The 23,600-nt window shown below is 34.5% G+C and overlaps 2 protein-coding genes across 3 annotated transcripts in view; one reads left to right on the top strand and one right to left on the bottom strand.

The window, feature by feature from the left end:
• The window catches only part of LOC136035617 (small ribosomal subunit protein eS6-like), a 33,947-nt gene extending 26,206 nt beyond the window's left edge, over positions 1–7,741 (bottom strand). The window contains exon 1 of the mRNA XM_065717503.1: positions 7,590–7,741. Coding sequence (XP_065573575.1) covers positions 7,590–7,595 — 6 coding nt within the window. The 5' untranslated portion in view covers positions 7,596–7,741. The remainder of the gene's footprint in view (positions 1–7,589) is intronic.
• A 5,090-nt stretch (positions 7,742–12,831) lies between these two features.
• The window catches only part of LOC136035618 (centrosome-associated zinc finger protein Cp190-like), a 70,349-nt gene continuing 59,580 nt past the window's right edge, over positions 12,832–23,600 (top strand). Inside the window, exons 1-2 of one of the 2 annotated variants that reach the window (XM_065717504.1) lie at positions 12,832–13,008; positions 20,242–20,366. In XM_065717504.1, coding sequence (XP_065573576.1) covers positions 12,886–13,008; positions 20,242–20,366 — 248 coding nt within the window. In that variant the 5' untranslated portion in view covers positions 12,832–12,885. The remainder of the gene's footprint in view (positions 13,009–20,241; positions 20,367–23,600) is intronic. The other variant, XM_065717505.1, reaches the window with a different exon arrangement.

Consider the following 23,600-nt stretch of genomic DNA (forward strand, 5'->3'; position numbering starts at 1 on the left):
AAATCCAAACATAATTGTATAGGTATAAGGTATTTAAAATTCAATACTAGTCAGAATCAATGCAAATGTAACCAAGTCAATAGCTTATACATAGATGGACTAGCTATTTAGAGCATAGATGACTGCAACTGTGTTTTCACTAACCCCAATAAAGAAGTGATGCCATTTGATCTATAAGTTAATGAGGGCTAATACACTCACAGCATTATTTACCACTGTCAATCCTAACTCAAGAACAAGAATTCATCAGTTGAAACTTGTTAAAAAAAAAACTACCCTATCCAGATACAATGTTCATTTCATTTCTTCAAACATCATGAACAGTTGGAATAAACTCTGAAAAAAACTGTTACTGCTGAATCTGTGGACCCCTTCAAACAAAGACTGGATGCCAAGTGGTCCTCCAGGAAGTGTAAACTCAACTGGGAAGCTATGGATCAGCACAGTACATCTGGTCACCAAAGAATCCTGAATACAACTCGAATTGTCAACTCTGGAGCTCCATAAGGAGAAATCCTTAGATGGCTCCAAGTTGCAATTTAAGGCAATAAACAAGGTTCAAATGAATGACTTTACATAAGGGTAAGAACATCTCCCCAAGGGTAGCTAACCCTCCCTCCATGTGTAGGAGCGGATATAAATTGTCCTTTAAAATATATCCATTAAATCCTAATCATCCAGAAAACACAAAATCTTTTATATTAGATAATATGTAGTATAAAGGGAGATGAGAAAACAGTAAATCAAGAAGGTTAATTTCTTCAGTTGAAAAAATCTCCTTAATTCTAATGAAAGATGGAGGCTGAAGAGACTTGCTAGCTGAAACATTAAACATACACCTCCCAAAGTGTGTAGGTGGATAATATACTGCAGGCTGGTAAGATAGTGTGAACAAGTGGCTAATTTGTCTTAAATTCATGTTTCAGTGGTACACTGAGACAACTTCACAATGAAGAAATCCCAAATCTTCCAAATGAGATAATTTTAGTCCATATGAATAATGAGACACATTAGTCACATGTGAGTCTCAATAGAATTCATGGACTGTTTATGGTATATGTATAGCACAACCAATAACAATTATTACCTTAATTCACACTTTGGTGCAAAATAAGATCTAGTGTTAGATCTGTTTGGCTCCATTGTTGAGAAGGCAGTTAAAAACATTCTACACAAAATATAAAAGAAAAGGGTTGTCACTAAGTTTATAGCCTAGTGACATACCTTCTGACTAGGAGTGTGCTAGGATATATGCAATTTAAGCCCACTAGGTAACAGCAACCACAGATAGATAAGATCAAGGGGACCATTCTTCTGTAGTTTAGAGTAGACAACATCAGTATACTAGCACAACTCTGTCATATATATAAATCTATATATGAGTCACTATTTATGATATGCAGATGAGGGCCAGCTCTAGTTGTGCCTTGAAATTTTGGCTTCCCATTCTGTTGAGTCTCCTTTTAAAAACGTCAGCTGATGTTGAAGACACTACCTCCTTGCTCAAACAGTTCCAATCATTGATGACCCTTTGGCTAAATAAGTTTTGTCTTATTCTACTTTTAGCTCTAGGTTTATGAAGCTTCTTAGTGACCTTGTGTTTGCTGTTTGTTGGATACCTGGGTAAAAAGCTTATTTTGGGGTTGGTTGACAGATTTATATGTGAGTAGTATGTCACTCCAATTGCATTTGAAGGTCAAAGATGGGAGTTATACATTAAATAGCCTTTCATTATTTGGTATCTCACATAGTCCACAGATGTATTTGTTGGTCCTCCTTTTTATACCTTCAACAACTGTATATCACTTTTGTAAACAGGACCAGCAAGGCAGATGTCATAAGTCAAGAACTGGTCTCACAATCACCTGGCATAGCTTCAAGAAGATTCCATGTGATTGACTATGTTCTTTTGTTCTTTTAATAAGTTCAAGGCTAGAATTTGCTTTGGAAACAGCTTGTGCAGAGTGACATCATGGAACTTTAGAAGATATCCATAGTAACTCCCAGGTCTTTGCCACTGGTACAAGTTTGGACAGGAATGGGGGATGATGTCTTGTTCTCATTTAATGTATTGGTGCATAGGATTGTGACCAAAATGAATGGTGATACATTTTGATATGTTGAAATAGAGAAGCCACCTATCTGTCCATGCCTGAATGTGGTCAATGTCAGAATGTATTAATAATTGATCAGGTACAAAAAAGTTTTGAGTCATCAGTATACAGGGTTAAGTGGTTGCTGACTTTGGTAATCATATCATTTACATAAAGAAGAAACAATGTGGGTAAAAAAAACTGTTTCCTAGGGAACACTGCTTAGAATATTACAGGGTTGGGAGTAGGTAAATTTACTATCTGTTGTGGAGAGCCATACAGTCTGAGATCTACCAGCCAGGAACTCCATTAGCCAGCCTACTAATTCATGGTGGATTCCTGCTGCTATAAACTTAAAACAAAGCCAATTATGAGGGACCTTGTCAAATGTTTTGGCTAGGTCAAGAAGAATCAAACCAACAGGAAGGCCTTTGTCCAGTAGCCAAGTAACCTGTTTGTAAGTGTCTAGATGGTTAGTTTCACAGATTGTCCTGGGAGAAAGCTATGCTGCCTGTTGGAGATAATTTCATTAGTAACAAGGTGTTGAAGAAGTGCATCATTAACAATCCTCTCAAGAACTTTTGCAACAGCAAATGTGAGGCTGATAGGTCTATAATTTCCAGCTTTGGATCTGTCCCTCTTTCCAAAGATAGGTGTGATATAGGCTAGTTTCCATTGGGAGGAAAGATCAGGAAATGCTGAAAAAAATAGATAGTGCAGGGGCAATTTCAATAGCAGCTTCTTTTAGGAGACAAGGATGAATGTTATCAATACCAGTCATTTTTTTATATCCAAGTTTTTGAGTTTTTTCAACCATAGAAGCAGTAACTGTAATGTGACTCATTTGCTTCTGGATGTTGTACTTGTAAGTTGGGAATGAGAACATTATCAAGTTTTGTATTTGAAGGCTGATGCAAATTGCTCATTTAGAAGATAAGCTATGTTTTGGGTGCTAATGACTTTATTTCTGTCACTTGTTGTTATGTGTTTTATGGATCTCAGGTTGTGATCTCTACTTGATACATAGTTCTAGAATTTCTTAAGGCTCAACTTACTTTGGTTGGCAAATCTTGTCTCAAAATTATGGCACAGCTGTTTGGTGAGATTCCTGAATTTATTTCAGGTTGGCGTATTTTTCATAGTTGTCTGGCTTATCCTTTTTCCTCAAATGTAGTTTTTTTTAAGTTTCTTTGTCATCTTATGATAGAAGTATCTGTAGCTAAGTTTCTGAGTAGCCCAAAATTTTTCCCACCACTGGTTGATCCCACTCTGGAAGGTCAACTCCCACTTAATCTGCCTTAATGCGACCCTAATAACCTTCCTTCCACAAGAGATTACAAAAATTGAATTAATCTCCAAAAAAAATCCTCTTGGAAATTCTCTGTGGCTTACAGAACATATTTGAGAGTGCTACTCAGTATCAATGAAAGAGGGAGCTGTGGGACTACAGTAAACATCCAATATTGGTTTGATATAGGTTTTGGCCTTGGTCTATGTTATCAAACCAAATGGTCTCCATGGATGGCAAGCTAGATTCTATTTAAAGTTCCTGTACAATATATGCTGCTTTTATATAAGCTAGGACTCTATGCTTGTAGTCTTTTGATGAGAGGTTTGAGATGATTTGGTAACTAAGCAATTAAATATGTGTATCTTCTAATCTACTTTTGGTATTCTTAGGTTCTACTTACTTTGGTAAGCAAAACTGTATCCTAATCTTTACTATAAATTAGACTATGTAGCAATAGTTTAAGATCCAACCCTTATGAAAGACCAGAAAAGGTTCTGATCCAAATACAGTTCATAAGAAGGTCACAATTTTTCAAATTTCAAGGAAGTCCTAAGTACCTTCTCTGACTTTATTATAAATATATATGACCCTACAAGTTGAGCTCCCTTACCCTACAAGGCCATACAAGCTGAAATTTCCAACTCTGGTTAATAGAAGAAGATGGGGTGATGCCATTCTGGCTCATAAACTTATTAATTCAAAGGCATTTCCTGATCTTCTTACTCTGGCATCTCAGGACTCTTGTACAAGGGGACATAACTTGCAGTTATCTATGCATTTCTCCTCAAAGCAGAAACATGTCCATTTTATTACCAACCATGTTGCCAACCTCTGGAACAAATTACTACCAGATACCAATACTGCCCAACCACAGACAGCTTTAAGAACCATATTGACAAGAAATGGTCAACAAAAGAATGGAAGTATAACTGAGAAGTTCTCAAATCAGCAACATCAAACCACTAGTCAAGTGTATGCATTCAACTAGGTGTCATGTATTATCAACTATGGAGTTTCTACAAGGAAAAATCCTTAGATTGCTCCAAGCTGCAATTTAAGGTATATATAGAACATAAACATATACTAAATTCTATATGAATAATAAGTAAACTATTGATTTTTCTATCCAGAAAAGGAAGAATTACAGCTTAATCAGCTCTCATGCACAACAAGCAAATAGTTAATTGCAGTAGATTATGTTTCAATAACTACTTTTGAAAATGATTCAATTTCCCAATATTACCAAAATTAAATGCAAAATCCTCTTTGAATGTGGGTTTACTCTAACAATGTAGTAGAAAGATTTGAAAATTTTCAAGAAGACCCTGATGTAAAATTACTATAAAACTATGACATAAACATTTCAAGTACAGCAACATTCAAAAACACGATATTATTTTAGATAGTTGGAGAATAAAATGAAAAAGCCAAGAACTAAAAGTAGAGTGTATTCCAAAATAAACTCAATACAAACCTTTCTGTATATTAGCAAGATTTATTACTACAGAAAGCAAATCTTTTAATAAACTCACTAATGAGATCACCAAGAAATAGATACCCCAACTATCAAATTTGATTCTGAATCAAAACAGAACATTCATTTGCATTGGAAAAGAACTGAACTACCTCCTCTAAAGTGCAAATGTATGTTCTGAATTGTATATATGCAATGAATCTTCTTTTTATTTTACCAACTGTTAAATCAGTTTGAAGAAAAGAGAGTAAAATTCTAGACAAGCTGCTTTTTACTGTCTTGGAAAGAGGGTTAAGTTAGAAAAATGAGACCTTCAGGGGATGTATTTACAGACTAAAGTATGTCCTGCAAAGTTATTTTTAAGTATTAGGAAGTATATTTAAGGTGAAGTACCTACATCTCCCTCTTTCTCTCTTCAGAGGGCACTAACCTCCAAAATTCATGATGTTACAAAAGGCAATTTTTAAGAAATCAGAAGAGGGTTAACTTAGAAGCTTGGCAATATCTTCCTGGACCCTTTTTTTGGCCCTGTAGTCATTGCTGGGTTTCATTTTCCTAACCCAAAACCTTCCAAGATAGCAAAAAGCAGTATGTCTGAAATTTTACTAAAAAATGACTTACAGAGAATTCAGTGCATGTATACAACTTAGGGTATATATTAGAACATATGGTAAAAGAACTCTTTTTGGGATGGACCCCCTTTCTTTGACATTTTTGAAAATTAGAGACAGGTTTTAGGACCACCCCTTTTTAACTACAGCTTGATGCAATATGAGGTAAAATTCTAGTTAATTGACTTTTTGCTATCTCAGAAAGGGTTTAGGTTAGGAAAATGAAACTTTCAGGGATAGGTCTAAAGGCCAAAGTATGTCCCAAGAAGGTATTCTAAAGTACCCACCTCCATTCCTTTCTGCCTCTAGAGGGCCCTGAAATTTGCCTACATGACAGGTCTATACCTATTGAAGTTTTGACAAAACAACATTTTACCTTAATTTTCAGTTACTAGTTGCTTTTTCTCTGCCTTTAGTTATGAAAATGCAATTTCTTTTATTTGAGTAGAATTTTGAGCCATATCAATGTTTTTCTTCAAAATTCAGGAAATGTATTTGCATATCTTTAAAACCTTATAAAACGGAATTGAGCAAAGTTACAAAGCTGAAAACAATTTTATTGTACTTTAATTAAGCAGAAGATCTACTTTGCAAGGTTTCACTTTTATAACACACATATTTTTAAAGGTCATCAAAGGTCAGGGCCCTCTAGAAAGAGAAGGAGTGGAGGTAGTTGCTTCAAAATACCTTCCCAGGACATACTTTAGTCTGTAGATTCATTTCTGAAAGTTTCATTTTCCTAACCTAAACCCTTACTGAGATTGCAGGAAGTCAATTAACTAGAATTTTACCCAATATGAGGGTAGTATCAAGAGCCCTGCCTTCTTGGTGAAACTTTCATTAATAATTTGTCAGCATAAATTAAAAATTTGGTTTGTTTTGACAAGCAATTTAGAAGAAAAATATATTTAATATTTGCAATTTATAGAGTATACATCAAGCTATAAAAGTTACATTTTTAGAATCATAAGAAAATCAGCTTCTGTTAATATTTGAATAAAACAGAAACACTGAGAGGATATATACATCAAAATAAGATAATTGATATTTCCAAAAAAGAGATCCTTCTAGGTAAGCTGATATACTAGACCAATAATCACAATTGTTTGATCTAAAATAATTTTAATGATAACCAAATTGATGCATAGCTTAGGTTTTTAGCCATTTATTGATATAGATGATATTTCTCAATGTCTGTTTAGAAACAAGATGTGAGGGTTTTTGTTTTACAAAAATTTACTCAATAGGATACTGGCTTTTACCCTATTTCTTAGCTAGCTTACCTCATTAGCAAGTTAATTGGAAAAGAGGTACACTTACCATGGCAGGGAAGCTTACATCTAAAAAATTTGAATGTAATATTGGATAATAACATACTTTTGATATCATAAGTGTCAATTTCAGAAAATATTTGTTTTTTTATTTGATCTATTTCCTATAAAAACATCTGTGTTACTATTTTAATGGATTAACTCTTTACAGGGAAATACTAAAATTGTGAAAACTACCATGATTAACTTATAATAGCCTATTTGTTTAAGTCATTCCTAATAGTCAAATAAAAGCTAAAGCACAGATCATACATTGTTCATGAATCTTACTATTGTTTGCTTGCCAAACTTATGTCAACATTGCTTTGTTTGCCATTCAAATAGTTAAAAACAAGTCTCAGATGAAAAATTTGTGGAAATATGTAGTTGAGCTATTACAAAGGAGAGGCAGTTTGAAGTGCTTTGAGGGATGATAATAGTATTTTAAAATCAAACTAAAGAAGTGTAGGATTTACAAGGTTATAGGTTAATACATTTGAATTGTTTTATAGGCCAGGCCTATCAGATGTTGCTAGGTAGAATATGAATGTGTATAATTCTAATTTAGCTACTTTTGACTATCTTGGAAAGTGCTAGAAAAATTAAACTGACGCATGAGACAATCTGCTGTGTGTTCACTTTCTACCTTGATAGGATGCAGAAAAACAAATTGTAAATTTACTCGTGGATTGCAAAATTAGAAGTCCAATGACGTTTTTAGGCCATGATAACTAGGATTCTAAAAATATGGAAAAATGATGTCTAGGAGCAATGAATCGGAATCATATTTGTGAAAAGACACGCGATTACCTTCATATTTTTAGATAAATCTTGAGCATAAAACTATTCCCTGTTTTTTCTAGTTTGCTGCTGCTGTACTGTAAATGAGAAATGTCAGTATTGCCTATTCTTCGATACGAGCTTTTCAACGAAATCGAAACACAAAAATATGTCGAACTTGCTACTTTTGCTAACAACTAATAGCGCGTTTACACGGACGAGAATTCCCGTCGCGGACAAAGGAATTCTGGTCCACTTGAAAGGATTCCGTTCGTGAATCCGGGTAGAAAAAAAGTCTAGCGACCAGCAAGGATTCCTTTCACCGAGACCGTTTTTGACCAATTCTGCTTGATGTGTAGGCAAGAAGAACGAGAATATTTACAGTTTTGTTGATTTTGGCCGACAAACAAATAACATGTCAGTAAAGAATCATCACAAAATTACTGATTTAATCTGTTTGGTGCAGGACAAGCCTTGTATTTATGACACTGCTCACCAAGACTACAAGAAAACAAAGCTAAAAGACTTGCTTTGGGCTGAGATTTCAGAACAGCTGAATGAGATTTCAGATTCAGCTGTTCTGAAATCTCAGCCCAAGGCTGAGAAAAATTGCTTTCAGCTTCATAACTTTGCTCAATTTCATTTTATAAGGTTTTAAAGATATGCAAATACACTTCCTAAATTTTGAAAAAAAAACAAAAAAACATTGATACGGCTTCAAATTCTACTCAAATAACAGGAATTGCATTTTCAGAACTAAAGGCAGTGAAAAAGGAACTAGTAACTGAAAATTATGGTAAAATGATGTTTTGTGGGAAAAGAATCTTTTCCCACTTTTCCCTCTGTGTGTAAACATAAATCCTGTCTCCGAGACAGGACTCCCGTCAAGTTTTCCTCTCCGTGTAAACTCAGCATAAATGTAGCATCAAGCTGTCTGAGGCCAACACAGCTGCGCACCAGTCTATTCAAAGATTCCCTCTTTGGACCCTCCCAGGAAGTCTATATTTTCTGTAAATCTGTCCTTATGACACAGTCCCACCAGGAGCATAGCTCGGGAGATATGAGACATTTATTAAAAAAAAATCAATGTCACAATCCCACAAAGGGCCAAATTTGGATGTCGGGGTCGACAAATCATATAATTACAGGGAATTGGCCAAAAAAACAACGAAAAATAAAAATATAATGAATAATCATTTGTGAATCAATAATCTAACTCTGAAAAGTCAACTAGAAAGTTAAAAAGATAAACACTGTTCGAACTAAACTTAAACAACAGAGAAACACAAAAACACTCTTGTGCTCAAAGGTTTCCGAACTAGCTTTTCTTAGGAGCAGAGTGTATGGCACCTTGCCTTCTTTGAAAATTATTGGCAAGGATCTTTTTTGGATTGATTCAATTTTTTCCGATTCTTCGCGAGAGGTGCTGGGGTTGCCAAACGGGACAAGTACATTGAGATATGGACAATCAAAAGACATGTAAATCCTTTAAGAATGGGAAGCGGGACACTAAATTGATTAGGAGCTTAAGAAAGGCGATAGACACATTAGCTTTATGAATGATGTCTTTAAATTGGATATCCCCCCTTAAATTTGAAGAAATAGTGACGCAGATAATTTAAAGGAGGACATTGAAATCTTCAGAGGGTTAGGATTGAGAAAACAGGGCGAGGATTTGAGGAAACAAATTACCATTATCAAGGACTTAAAGGGGCTTACTGTCATATCCAAGTCCAAAGTCTCATCACTAATTTTATTGAGGATACTCACAGGGTCGTTTATTTAATTTCTGAAGCAAGTTTCAACAACCGTTATGTCATCAATATATTTCCATCGGTCAGGAAATTCTTTCACAAGGCTGTTAATCATGATTAAAATAAGAAGAAGACCTAGGATAGTAGTTTGGGGCATGCCATTGTCAACTGGGAAAAAACTTAAATAATGGATCTGGTATTTAACAATCTGCGATCCATTTTTTAAGAAAGAGGCAAACAATTTTACCAGTAAGTAATCAATCTTTTATTCGCACACAAGTTTCACAAATAAAAAATTGTGGTTAGCGAGGGTGAAAGGTTTCTGAAGGTCAATAAAAATCAAATTATGAAGGAAGTAGACTTTCGAGGATTTTCCCGTTGTGGTCGAAAAGACAAACAAGTTAGCAGGAAGTAGAAGTAGATTTTAGGTTCCCGAATCACTTCAGGTCAGTAAGAAGTAAGATTTTTCTCTTTAGTCAATTTGAGGAATCCTTCATAACGTTACCAGAAAATAGGAATAAGAGTAATAGGACAAAAGCCTACAAAACCAGGCTTTCAGTTTTTATGGCACTTGGTATTTATCAAGTTACATATAGCGATCACAATTTCTGTCCGACACTCTGTCGGTCCCGGTTTTGCTAGTTTGGGCACTCTCAGATAAGCTAGAACGAAGGAAGTTGGCAGGCGTATCAGGGACCAGACAAAATTAAATTAGAAATAGTAGCTTCCTCGATTCAATCATCTGGGGGGGGGGGAACGAGATAGTTGAGAAGAATTTATCAGCCGATAAACAAATGATTGTTGTGCTTAAGTGTGGCTTGCTGGTCTAGTGGTACAATTCTCGGTTAGGGTGGTCACGAATGCAGGCCCTGTTGCTCTTTTTCTGCGACTAATCTTGGTCAACGCAAGACTCTGAAATATAGGAGAGGGCTAAACTGAACGATGATTTAAAGCTCTAGAGCTCAAGAAAAAAATTTCTTTTTATGACCTTCTTAAGTAGCAAAGAATTGAGTTCTGTAATTTTTGCCCCAAACAAGAGTTTGGCCAGAACAGGGACTAGATGCACTGATATCCCGAGATAGCTAATGAATTGGCGTCAACAATAATTTTTCCACATAAGATTCAAATTTTAGTGACCATTTTGCCGTCCACATATTACAATAAGGAAAGAAAAATTATTATTGGTGTTTTAGTTGAAAATAACAACAACAACAAGGCAATATATGGCTTGTATTTGTATAAGGACAAATATTGCATTTATATTTATACAAACTACTACTACTAACAACCCACCGCAGCACCAGGCCACCTGAGGCCAACACAGCTACGCATGCTCCTCCTCCATCCCAATATATTCAGTCTCCCTCTTTACGACCTCCAAGAAAGTTCCCGCTTCCCTGAAATCTTTCTTTATGGCGTCCTCATATCCTAACCGTGGATAACCTGCGGTTGATGGCTAATATTATATTTTTATAAACGCAAAATAAATTCTTTGCTTTCTTGAAAGTAGGATAAATTCTTGTATTTATAAAAATACAGCATGAAACGCAGATTAAATTTTGCGTTTTTAGGGACACATTTTTCAAATAAACCCTTCATGAAGGTTCATTCTTATAAAAAAACAGTGAGAGGGGATGTCAGGATATTTACCAATTGGTATTTCCTCACTTCAAAATTGAACTTACTATATCAGCTTTTATGGGATGATAGTTATTCCTTTATTGAAGAAAATTATAGTTTTAAATATCAATGCGCAGTGATAAAAAGCTGAGCTTTAGCGTAGCAAGCAGGTCTGATGAGATTAGAAGAGTCCCTCGTATCTAGAAGAATTCTGTTGGTTTGGTATAAAGCAAATACACTTACTGCGTATGTGATTCCAATGGATTCGCCAACTCCGAATCGCTAATTTGTTACATTTTAAAATACTTTCAGAAAAGCACAGGTAACCTTTGGCATAAAAATCAGAGTCGGGAGGGGGAGGGGGGTAAGGCATATAATTCACAATTAATTTTCAGTATATTTGATGTTGAACGTCAGTTTTTAATTCTACTTTTAGAACAACTTACTTTATTTTGTTTAATTCATGCAACCCAATTCACGAAGTAAGTTTAAGAGACTACGAAAAAAGCTACCTCTTACAGTTAAGTTATGTTTTGTAAGGTACCCAGGTACAATTGGGCCAGGGGCAAATGCTTTAAGGGGGTACATACTCAAAGGTATTAACTATGCCTTTGGAAGATTTTACTTAAAAACTACGGGTCTTGAGACAATATTGTTTTTTTTTACGTAATGCCTTAAATTCGGTATTTATTTCCAAAAATACCAAAAAATAAACATTCAAATGGGGAAAAGTATTTGTATACTTGATTGGTCACATCTCCCCACATATACGACATATTTTCGACACAATACCTTAAATTATGCACTTATTACCAAGATCACACTACCTTTCTTTGACGAACAAATAAACGTTCAAAGCAGGGGCGTAATTTTGTCAGAAACTTAGGGGTGGCAGAGGTGGACCCAACTTGCCCAAATCATGTGAAAATATTAGTAAGAAATAAAAGTCTTATATTACCATAAGTGCAAAGAAACACCAAGGAAAACTGACCCGTTTCTCTGAATTATGCAGCCTTATCTTGGTTTTGACAAGTTTTTTAAAGAAGCTACATTTCAGCTTGGAAAAGGGTGGGAAAAATTGGGGTCTGGAGGGGAAAGTTGGCCCCCACTTCCCCATAGCCAATGACGCCCAAGACTCAATTAGTGATTTCTGGACCTTTCAATTCCACAAAAAGGCTTTCTAAAAATGTCGATTATATTTCTTTGGGAAAAATGATGGGCGTACAATCACTTTTGAATATTAAAAATGGCACTATCCCTTTCAAATATCAATCTAATGAGCCTTTCTTTTTAAGCTTCAAAGGTTTCACATCTTAGCCTATGTAGACACTATATAGGCTGTGTTTCACATTAAGAAATCACATTGGTGATTTTAGGCTCTATGAAAATGTAGAGTTTTCTGATTAAATGATTTCGTTAGCTGACCAATTAAAGAGCATTTTCCATTCTTACGTGAAATAGTTGACACTACGGAATAGCAAAATGAAATACCTGTTTTACTTAAGCTTTATTTGATGAATGTTTTAATGGTATTATTTTTATGAATAAACCGATGCTATTGTGCACATATCTTTTTCTTAGAGTTTTGTAGCCAATGTGAAAAAGAAATAAACCTAAAGCAAATAAAAAGACTTTTCGGTCAAAATCTTTTTGTTTCTCCTTTCATTAGTTGATTAACGTTTCGCTTTCTTTTAAAACACCCAATAAAAAGGGGCCTAAAATACTACCAAATACATAAGACAGAAGTTTAATCGAGGTACACAAAAATCTCAATTTTTATTATTGTTTCAATCAAATTTCTAAAATTAGTAAGAAATGTTAAAGTTATACGTTAAGTCTATCTTTGAAATTTTATATTTCCAAGTATTATTGTATAGAAAGGTTTTTATGAAAGAGGCGCTAAGGTCGCGTTGAAACCTAAACAAAATAGATTATATCCTGATCTAACAAAAATGACTTCTAACATCAAGATAAATAACTGGGGTGCATTTATGTTAAGCAAGCTAACCCAGTTATTTCTCCAAGAAGTGGAATGTGATATAACAATCATGTTCTCTGACAGAAGCCAAATAAAGGTGAGGTTAATTGGAGTCACCTTGATTGCTGGTCACTTCCAGTCCTGGGCCTATTGTACTACCATTAAATCATTGTAGTGACTTGTTGCCTGATGCTAACATAACAATCCATTCTTCTCCTTTACCCCTACCTCTAAAGGCTTCAATCTCCACTCCTCATGAAATTCCAATTTCTTTTAGGCCCAAGTTCCATCCTAACTTTCAACCTCTGGTAATTTTTTAATTCATATATTACTAAGATAACTGAAAAATTTACCAACGTTTATCCTAAATTATCCTTAATCCATATAGACATATAACATTTGTTTTCATTGCAAATTTACTTTAGCTACAACAACGTGAATAGCCTAGTAATTTAAGGAAACATGAAAGTCTAATGAAATATATTTCATTAGCTGAATTTTTGGTAAAATTCTAGTTGATTGACTTCTAGCTATCTCAGATAGGGGTTAGCTTAGGAAAATGAAACTTCGGTAAAATTCTAGTTAATTTACTTCTTTCTAATTCAGAAAAAGGGTTTAGGTTAGGAAAATGAAACTTTCAGGGATGGGTCTACAGGCTAAAGTATGTCACAGGAAGGTATTTTAAAGTACCCACCTCCACTTGTTCTCCTCTAGAGGGCCCTGAAATTTGCCTACATGACAGGTCTATACCTATTGAAATTTTGACAAAGCAACATTTTACCTTAATTTTCAGTTACTAGTTTCTTTTTCTCTGCCTTAGTTTTGAAAATGCAATTCCTATTAATTGAGTAGAATTTTGAGCCATATCAATGTTTGTTTTTTCAAAATTTAGGAAATGTATTTGTATATCTTTAAAACCTTATAAAATGGGATTGAGGAAAGCTATGAAGCTGAAAACAATTTTGTTGTACTTCAATTTAGTAGAAGATCTATTTTGCAAGGTTTTACTTTTATAACACACATATTTTTAAAGGTCATCAAAGGTCAGGGCCCTCTAGAAGGAGAAGGAGTGAAGGTAGGCACTTCAAAATACCTTCCCAGGACATACTTTGAAGCCTTCAAACCTATAGTTGACAAAGATTAGTGGAGGAAACCTTGACTCACAGTATGGGGTCTACTAGTCAAGTCAAGGAATAATCATCATTGCCTATATTTACAGAACTTGTCCTTATTGCTAGCAAGTGTGATTTAAGGTAATCACATTCTAAAAAAAAGAAAATCAAATTTTGGGGCAGAAAAATTTGATTTCTTCATGATATGATAGAGAGTATGCAGTTATATAACTGCTGAAGTGGTGATTAGCTGTCCAACTAGTGGTCTTACTCTAAATTTATGACAGACATAGATTATAAATTTGGACTCGGGATAAAATTCTGTATTTGTAGGTTATCCTATTTCTCACCTATCTCAATAATCTGTAAAGAAATAATTTCCCTAACCTCATCCCATTGTATTGAAGGATTATCTTTTTTTGTTTAGCCTCAGGTAGATGACCAAAATGCTCAATTGTTTGGCAATCTATCATCTTAATTCCATAAACCATTTCCTAACCATTGGTGTATCCATGCCTTATTACCTAACCACCCACAGTCATGACAATGACTTCCAATATTCTAATCTTATTCCATGTTCAATAAAGCTATTGTAATTGATTTTGTCATTGATAGCCAATTACCTTATATTGCAACTACAAACAATCTAAGGATTTCTCCTTGTAGAACTCCAGAATGACAACTTGAGTTGTTTTCTAAGTTTTTAGTGACCAGGTGCAGTTACATGAAAAAAATTGAGTAGGGACTATAGATATGATAGACTGATTGACCAGTTTCAAATATGACTTATAGTTCTTAAGTTGGGACCAACACTAGGGAATAATGCTGGGAGAGTATTAGCCCTTGTTAAATTATAGGTTAAAATGACATCCCCTCTATTTCTCCTGTAAACAAGTGTAGAGAGATTTAGCTTTGGTAGTCTTGTAGGGTAGGAAAGCTCCCACATGCCAGATATCAGCACATCTTCAAGAATTTTTGTGTCTTTTTTAAAACATAGGGAGGCAAGATACATTTTAACTTCAAGTGTAGGACACACAAGTCTCTTATATAGAAGACTGATGGCTTTAGGGAATGTGTGGAAAGAGTATGCTTATTCAATCCCACTAGCAGCAGACCTCTTAGCATGAGTGCTCAATTTTAGTTCATTGTCAATAGTGACACCAAGATCTTGCCCATTATTTACAGAGGAGAGTGGGTGGCCCTAGAAAAAATAAGAGCAACAAGGATTCAATTTGCCCAAGTGAATTGGCACTTCACAACATTCAATTCAAGAAGCCAAGCCTCAGCCCATTGACCAAGCAGTCAAAGATTATTTTATACAAGGGCATAATCTTCAAAGGACAAGGCTGGTCCAAGAAGCTTCAGGCTGTCTACATAGAGAGTTGACTACTGCTGACAAAGGACAATTTTTTCAACAGTAGAAATACATTGGAATTTTATAAGCCTATTTTGCTCCTCACAACCCCAGTGCATCCAGCATCTTTGCTAATAATTCTGCCCAGGCAAACTTAAATAGAAGTCAAAAGTTGAGAAAGATTAGAATGTGTGTTATAATACCACATCAGTCTACCTTGAAAGACATTTTAGGGGTTTTTCTTAGAGCCTTAAAAGTAGGGAATAATGGATTTAGGAGCTTGAAAATGCCTCCAAGGCCCCACTTTGATCTCTAAATTCATTCCTTAAAGTTTCATTGAGAAGAAGAAGAAATATGAACCCCAAGAAATGTTTTTAAGAAAAGTGAACTATTATTCATGGTAAATTATTAAAGTGCTTGAAACACCACAAAATTCCATCATCAGTCAATAGCATGGCTGGGCTGGCCTGTGCAAAGAGTACTGAATTCAAAACAAATACCCTTATCATCTAGTTCCTGGAATCAAAAGAGCTACTGTAAGACATATAATCAAAGCCAGGTCATCTCAAGCAAAACAACAAGCAACCACTAACAATGGTCCAATGCATTAAATATAAAGAGACAATAGGAAAAGGGCTGAATGATCTTGATTGAAAACCCCATTTAACATCTAACTGAAGTTGAAAAGTATCAATATCTTCAAAAACAGAGTTGACAAGTCCTGGGAGAAACACAACAACAAATTCAATGCATTTGCTGAGTGGTCAACATAACTTAAAGATCAACCAACTACAAACCCATCAAGCAAACAGAGGGCATCAAACAGGCTGGGCAACTGTCAGATGGTGCTGAACAACTTTAAGTAAGTAAGAAGAAGAAACAGAAAGCACAAAGCTTCTTGGGGCAAATTAAGACCAGCTGTTTCTCAGAAAAAAACACTTCTAGTTTTGCTACCTGTAAAACAGTGGTAAGCTGCTAATTTTGGAGGACATTATTTAGTAAAATAACTAAATGGATAAAAGCATCAGGAGCCAATTTATTACCTTAAGTACAGCTCAGGAATGTTCTTTCAAACAGAAAGAATGTAAATATGCTTAATAAGATTGTAGTTTGGTGCTATCTGGTAACTTAGGAGGCTGTAGAGCTTGGTCTACAAAATGTTCAGGAAGGGATTTACAGTAAGACCTGTAATTTCTTTTTAATTGCACACATTCACCTCTTCCACCTACTAGGATTTATTTTCTTGACACATTTGTGTACTAGGAGGATAGAAAATTTATATGTAAATCTGCAACCAGATTTTTTATCAAATTTTCTAACTTTGAAAAAGATTCAGGTTTGGTGTACAGTCTGCATCTGTTGAATTGAAGGTCTTTGCAAGAGGTGTTTAGTATTTGAGCTGGATTCTGAAAAGAATTTAATTTTGCTCAACTCTGTGTTAAGACTGATTTTCAGAGAATTTTTCAAATGTTTCAGGGAGTAAAAAAAGTTGAGATATTTGGTAAAATCTTTCTAAATCCATTTTTGAGCTGAAGATCTATTTCCAAAGATTTTAGTCACCTTGCATAAATGTTTTCTGCTATGATGTGAAGAGTTTTACATCTGCTAATTAAGATTAAAAATACTGCATAACTTCATTTCAAAAAAGTAACAATTTGCATATCTCTATGCTAAAAGGTATCAAACAGTTTGTGGTAAGGAATTGTAGTAAGGAGCAACCCTGCTCATTAATAAACAAAACTCTAAAAAACGGAATTTTGATGCTAAAAGATACATCAAAAGAATCGGATTTTAATGCTTATTTTAAATATATAAGTTTTGTCAAATATAGTCTTTGTCATCAAAAGTTACAAGCCTGAGAAAATTTGCCTTATTTTGGAAAATAGGGGGAAACACCCCCTAAAAGTCATAGAATCTAAACGAAAATCACACCATCGCATTCAGTGTATCAGAGAACCCTATAGCAAAAATCTCAAGCTCCTATTGACAAAGATGTGGAATTTCATATTTTTTGGCAGAAGACAGATCATGAGTGGGTGTTTATTTGTTTGTTTTTTTTCCCAGGGGTCATCATATTGACCAAGTGGTCCTAGAATGTCGCAAGATGGCTCATTCTAACAGAATTGCAAAGTTCTAGTGCCCTTTTTAAGTGACCAAAAAAATTAGAGGGCACCTAGGCCCCCTCCCATGCTCATTTATTTCCCAAAGTCAACGGATCAAAATTTTGAGATAGCCATTTTGTTCTGCATAGTTGTAGACCATAATAACTATGTCTTTGGGGATGACTTACTCCCCCACAGTTCCTGGGGGAGGGGCTGCAAGTTACAAACTTTGACCATTGTTTACATACAGTAATGGTTATTGGGAAGTGTGCAGACGTTTTCAGCGGGATTTATTGGTTGGGGAGGGGCTATGTGGGAGGATCTTTCCTTGGAGAAATATGTCATGAGGACAGAGAAATTCAATGAAAAAGGCGCAGGATTTTCTAGCATTACTTTAACAAAAAACAATGAAAAAATAAACATGAAAAAGTTTTTTTGAATTGAAAGTAAGGAGTAGCATTAAAACTTAAAACGAACAAAGATTATTGCGCATATGAGGGGTTTTTCTCCTCCTAAATACCTTGCTCTTTATGCCAAAGTATTTTTAGTAATTTCAACTATTTATTCTACAACCTTTCTGATTGAGGGGTAATTCTTAAAGAATTGGGACAAAAGTTAAGCTTCAGTGTAAATAGCGAGGTATTAACGAGGGGACAAAGCCCTCATATACATAATAAAAATATAAGAATATAGAAGTTTGTTATGTAAGCTAATTTGTAAGTTATTTGTATTTTTTACTAATAAAAACATTTGTCAAAAATTAAAAGTTCTAATTGGCCTTTTCAGTAGCCAAAAAATTGGAGGACAACTAGGCCTCCTTCCCCACCCCTTATTTCTCAAGATCGTCAGATCAAAACAAAGAAAAACCTATTTAGCCAAAAAAAAAAGAATTGATATGCAAATTTTATTTTAATAAATTATGTGCAGAGAGCCAAAATCAAACATGCATTAATTTAAAAACGTTCAGAAATTAAATAAAAAAAAGAAAACTAGTTTTTTTTAACTGAAATTAAGGAGTGACATTAAAACTTAAAACGAACAGAAATTACTCCGTGTATGAAAGGGTCTGTTCCCTTCTCAACGCCCCACTATTTACCCTAAAGTTTTTTACTGTTTAATAAAGTAGAATTGAGAGAAAGAGTCAAACTTCAGCACAAAGAGTCGGGCTCTGAGAAGGGAACAGCCCCTTTCATACACAAAGTAATTTCTGTGCGTTTTAAGTTTTAATGTCACTCCTTACTTTCAGTTAAAAAAACTAGTTTTTTTTTAATTTAATTTAGTAAAGGAGCTAGGGGAAGAATCTGATGTTTCAATCATAGCAATAGAAATTAGTCATAGCAGTAGAAAGCTGAAACTTTATTCAACTCAAACCCCATTTAACTTACCCCCTGTTAATCTTAACCTTATTAAAATCAACCCCTCTCTAATTTTGCGCTCACTTAACTCAAACCCCATGCAAATTGAAACCATTTAATTCAACCCCTGTGTGACTCACACTCATTAAAATTGGTCTACAAATAAGTTTGAACTATTGCTGATTATAAGCTCAAAATATTTCTTGCTTTGCTTGTAGTTTGCAACTTATGTTACAATGTCCTAGGCTTAAGCTGGGATCTGATGTTCTAATAATTTTACAGTGTTCAAGACTTAGGTGAAGTCAGCCTTTTTTTAGGTTTCTCTGGTTACAAAAATGACGTATGTTGCCCTTTTAGTTATCAAAGCTGAATGTTGTTGATATATTTTGTTTTTTTTTTAACTGGTATTATTTGGGGCTATGAACCAACTGCTAATGATAAGTAAGCTCTATAAATAATGAAAACCAACAGAATAATCAAAGTATAGGGGGTAGGGGGGCTGGGATGTAATTTGTAAGGTAGCAGCTAAGATTTCGGGAGTGGATCTGAATGGTTTTATCTGTACTAGGTCACAGCTATTGCTGCACCTATGAAATTTTGGGCCTGGGCTATGAAAACCCTTGATAATTTGAAATGTCTAATGCTAAAGTAATTTTTTTCTTTTTTTTTTATAGAGGGATGAGGGACAATAGTTTTGCATTAAAGCAGTATAAAAAAACTTAACAAATTAATAAAAACTGAAATAAGAACAAATGAATAAAAAAAGAACTTAACCAGAGAATAAAAAAATACTGAAATAAGAACAAATGAATAAAAAAAAACTTAAACAAATGATTAACCTATGAATAAAGATCATTTCCCTTCAGTCGACTTTTTATCATTTCCAGCAAAAGCAGCTGAATTATATTTTGATATATATTGTTGATGTAAGTAGTGGTGAGCTGAATGGGGGTTGAGTAAAATAGGGCTGGGTTAAATGAGGGTTAAATTGCGCGGGGGTTCATTTCAAAAGGGGTTGATTTGCAGTAAGGTTGAGTTAACCTGGGTTGAATTGAATGAGGGTTGAATTGCACAGGAGTTGAGTTGAATAAAGGCTGAGTTAAGGGGGGGGGGGTTTACTTGAATGGTTCTTAAAACTAATTAAGGGCTGAGTTAAAAGAGGATCTAGTTGCACAGGGGTTGAGTTAATGGGTTGTTGAGTTGGACTCAGGTTCAGTTGCATGGGAGCTTTTTTTAGCATTTGTAATTAACCTCCCCTAATAGAATCCCATTCGATGAGGATTTGGTGAAAGATCTTGAAAACACAGTAAAGACCAGGTGCTTGTATCTTAAAATATACGTTTTTGAAGATTGCCAGATTCAGCCCCCTCACATCACTTATACCTAATGATGAATCGTTTTTTTTAGGCACATAAAGTGATCCTTGCTGCTGCTTCTGGTTTTTTTGGTGAATATCTGGAGAAAAATCCAAAGAGAAATGCAATTATGTTGCCACCAGAATTTCAGTCCAATGCAAGTATGGCTATAATACAGTAAGTTTAATATACATTGGTTACATGCAATTAGAGTATATTGACATTGATAAAACACTTCAATAACAAATTAAAATACATTATGAACAACCAGTGTTTATAAGATTGCCATTTCTTTTGTTGCTCCCAGGTGGGGTTTAAAGCAATATTTACTAGAATACTATAATTCTGCTCCTCTCTAAGTTTGAGATCCTTTAAGAAGTGAATTATCTACATTTCTTTAGATTAAGATTATACCCAATGGTTGTTTGACCATCCTCTGTTGTGCTGAGGCCACATTGTTTTATTTATTTTAAACAAAAATAGATTTGAATTATACGCTTTTCTCATCACTAAAATGATTGAAAGATGCAGAGATAAAATGTAAATGTTTATTTTCATATACAAATCTGTTCAAAGGGGGACTGCTGTCCCAGGGGCTGTAGCTTGAATAGGGGTTCCATTGCTGGGGGATTGCCCACTTTGGTCTAAGTTCTCACTTTGATTAGGCTTTTTTTGCTTATATTTGATTTGGGAGGGGGGTGCTGTACATAATTTTTCCCTAGGCATCACCTACTCCTGGAATAGCTCTGGTCCCATAAACCTCTCACATTTCAAATTTAAAAATAAAGACATTACTTCTGATAGCAATAAAAAACAAAAACAAAAAACTGTACTGTAAATAAATAAAGACAATAAACACGAATAATTTAACTGGATGTTGATTGGTGTCATAAATAATATGTTCTATAGGCTATACCCTGCAAAATAAGGAAACTATTTACCATATTCAATGCCAACAATGTCAAGCATAAAATTTTTGATTGATTTATCAGAGTTACTTTAGTAATTTTTTTGTGTCTTCATTAAAGAAAATACAAAATATACATGTCCTAGAAATGTCCAAATTCTACAAAAAGCTTTTATTTAAAAAAAAAACAAAAAAAAAACTGGTTCAAAATCCAATTTGAATTCTATGTATCTGGTATTCTGAAACTTTGAGTTAGGCAGGAATTAAGCTCCGTTGTAGTCGTTTTATGTGAAAACAAGATTTCAAAATATAGAGAACAGAACTTTAAAATTAAGAGGGATACTTGGAATACTTATAGACGCACCATTGCAGAGAAGGAAATTCAACTGCCAAGCGTTTGATATATTTCAGTTTTCCATCATATTTTCTATTTTACCAGAGAATTATCTTTCTCTTTACCAAGTGGACAAATTGTCATGTTGTAACAAAAAACCCTAGATTGTTTTCTACCATTTGATTTTTGGTAGAAAACAAAATGTGTACCGTATATAACTTGAAGAACTCATATTGGAAATGTGCCTTTTGTTACATTTATATTTAAAACTTATATTTATATTTTTCTGTTATATTTCAAAATTCTTACTTTTCCATGCATATGCTTGAAAGTTAGAAAGATTTCTTCTGCTGGTCTATATCCAGGGCATGATTTAAATCTTTGGTACCCCTAGGCCTGAGTATTTTTGCTGCTCCGTTTTTACAAGTTTTTTTGGGGAAATTCCCAAAGATTAGGGGATTCCTTCGAATTTTGAATCCCCAAACTTTTAGAAAATCACTTTTCTTTGAGTAGGCAATACAGCAAAGTGCACCCAGCACTTTTGGTAGAAAACAATTTTTTTTAGATTGTTTTCTACCAAATGTTTCTACCATTTGATTTTTGGTAGAAAACAAAATGTGTACCGTGTATAACTTGAAGAACTCATATTTGAAATGTGCCTTTTGTTATATTTATATTTAAAACTTATATTTATATTATATGCATGGAAAAGTGAGAATATTTCAAAATTCTCAATTTTCCATGCATATGCTTGAAAGTTGGAAATATTTCTTCTGCTGGTCTATATCCAGGGCAGGATTTAAATCTATGGCACCCCTAGGCCCAAGCGCTTTTGCTGCTCCGTTTTTACAAGGTTTTTGGGGAAATCCTCGAAAATTAGGGGATTCCTTCGAATTTTTAATCCCAAAACTTCAGAAAATCACTTTTCTTTGAGTTTCTTTGAGTAAAAATCACTTTTCTTGAGTGCAGCAGCAAAGTGCACCCAGCACTTTGACTATAAATCACATCAGTCCAGTGTTTGTTAAGACAAAGAAATCAATCAGTATTTTTTGCGTCCCTCAAAATTATGTGCCCTGAGCCTACTGACCTATGTGTAAATCCTGGCCTGTCTATATCCTCTAGTTGTTTTTGTAGAGATGTTTGCTTTATTGGAAGTAGGAAAGACATAATTCTCTGTGATTCGGGCAAAAATATTTCGACATATCTTGTTCAATGATTACCCAACATAAGTTCCTGTATTATGTGTAGAATTTAAGCGAAGGTGAGGGTTTGACTCCTGGTGTGGTCAGTTATTTGGTTTGGGACTGGGTCAGTGGCGTGACTGGCGACCTGGCTTTAAATGGGTACCTGGAGAAATATGGGGAAGGTAAGCACGAAGGGTTTGCGAAAGAAGATGATGGCTACCCCCCCCCCCCCCATTGCACTTTCTGGCTGATGAGCCTTTTAGACAGCTATCAGCACCACTGGTTCGGACTTTTAAGGGTATAGTGCCGTATCTTTTACCTTTTTATAATTATATGGACTCTAATTGATTACAAAAGAACCATTCCGGTTTAAATGTTAAAAACATAATTCTCTGCTCTCGTAAAGCGTTAAAAAACATGAGATATAGTCTGTCTTTCTGTAGAACCGTATCTACAAGGTCTTCAAGGCGAGAGCTGCCTTGTTCATCTTTTATTGATTTTATAATTTAAAAAACTTTTTCTACCAGAAAAGTTTTTCATAGTAAAGTAAAGAGCTCCATTAAACCAAGAATGAGCAAAAATAATGTCAAATAATTTTCCAAGAGTAAACCTACCACAAATCACTATCTATAAATAAATGAAACTCAAAACGAACCCAAATTACAATAAATAGCCGAGTAAAACTCAAAACGAGCAAAATTAACATGAGTAGGGGTGATAACCCCTATATCTTCTCAAGACCAGAAGACAATTTGCGCTTTACTATAAAAAAAGAACAAACAAATGGCCATAGACTGTCAGTTAATTGACATATACTGACATTTCTTCGTTAAGGTTTTGATAATTTTTCATTTATGAGAAAAAGAAGGGTGAAAACATTTCAAGCGTATTTTGTTTTCAGTAAGCATATTTACTTTTTAGAGTTTCTGCGATAACAAATGGCAATCTCAAAATTTCTATCAGACATGTTTTGGGAAAATACGAGA

The sequence above is a fragment of the Artemia franciscana genome, chromosome 14 (genome assembly GCF_032884065.1).
Source record: "Artemia franciscana chromosome 14, ASM3288406v1, whole genome shotgun sequence".
NCBI lineage: Eukaryota > Metazoa > Arthropoda > Branchiopoda > Anostraca > Artemiidae > Artemia > Artemia franciscana.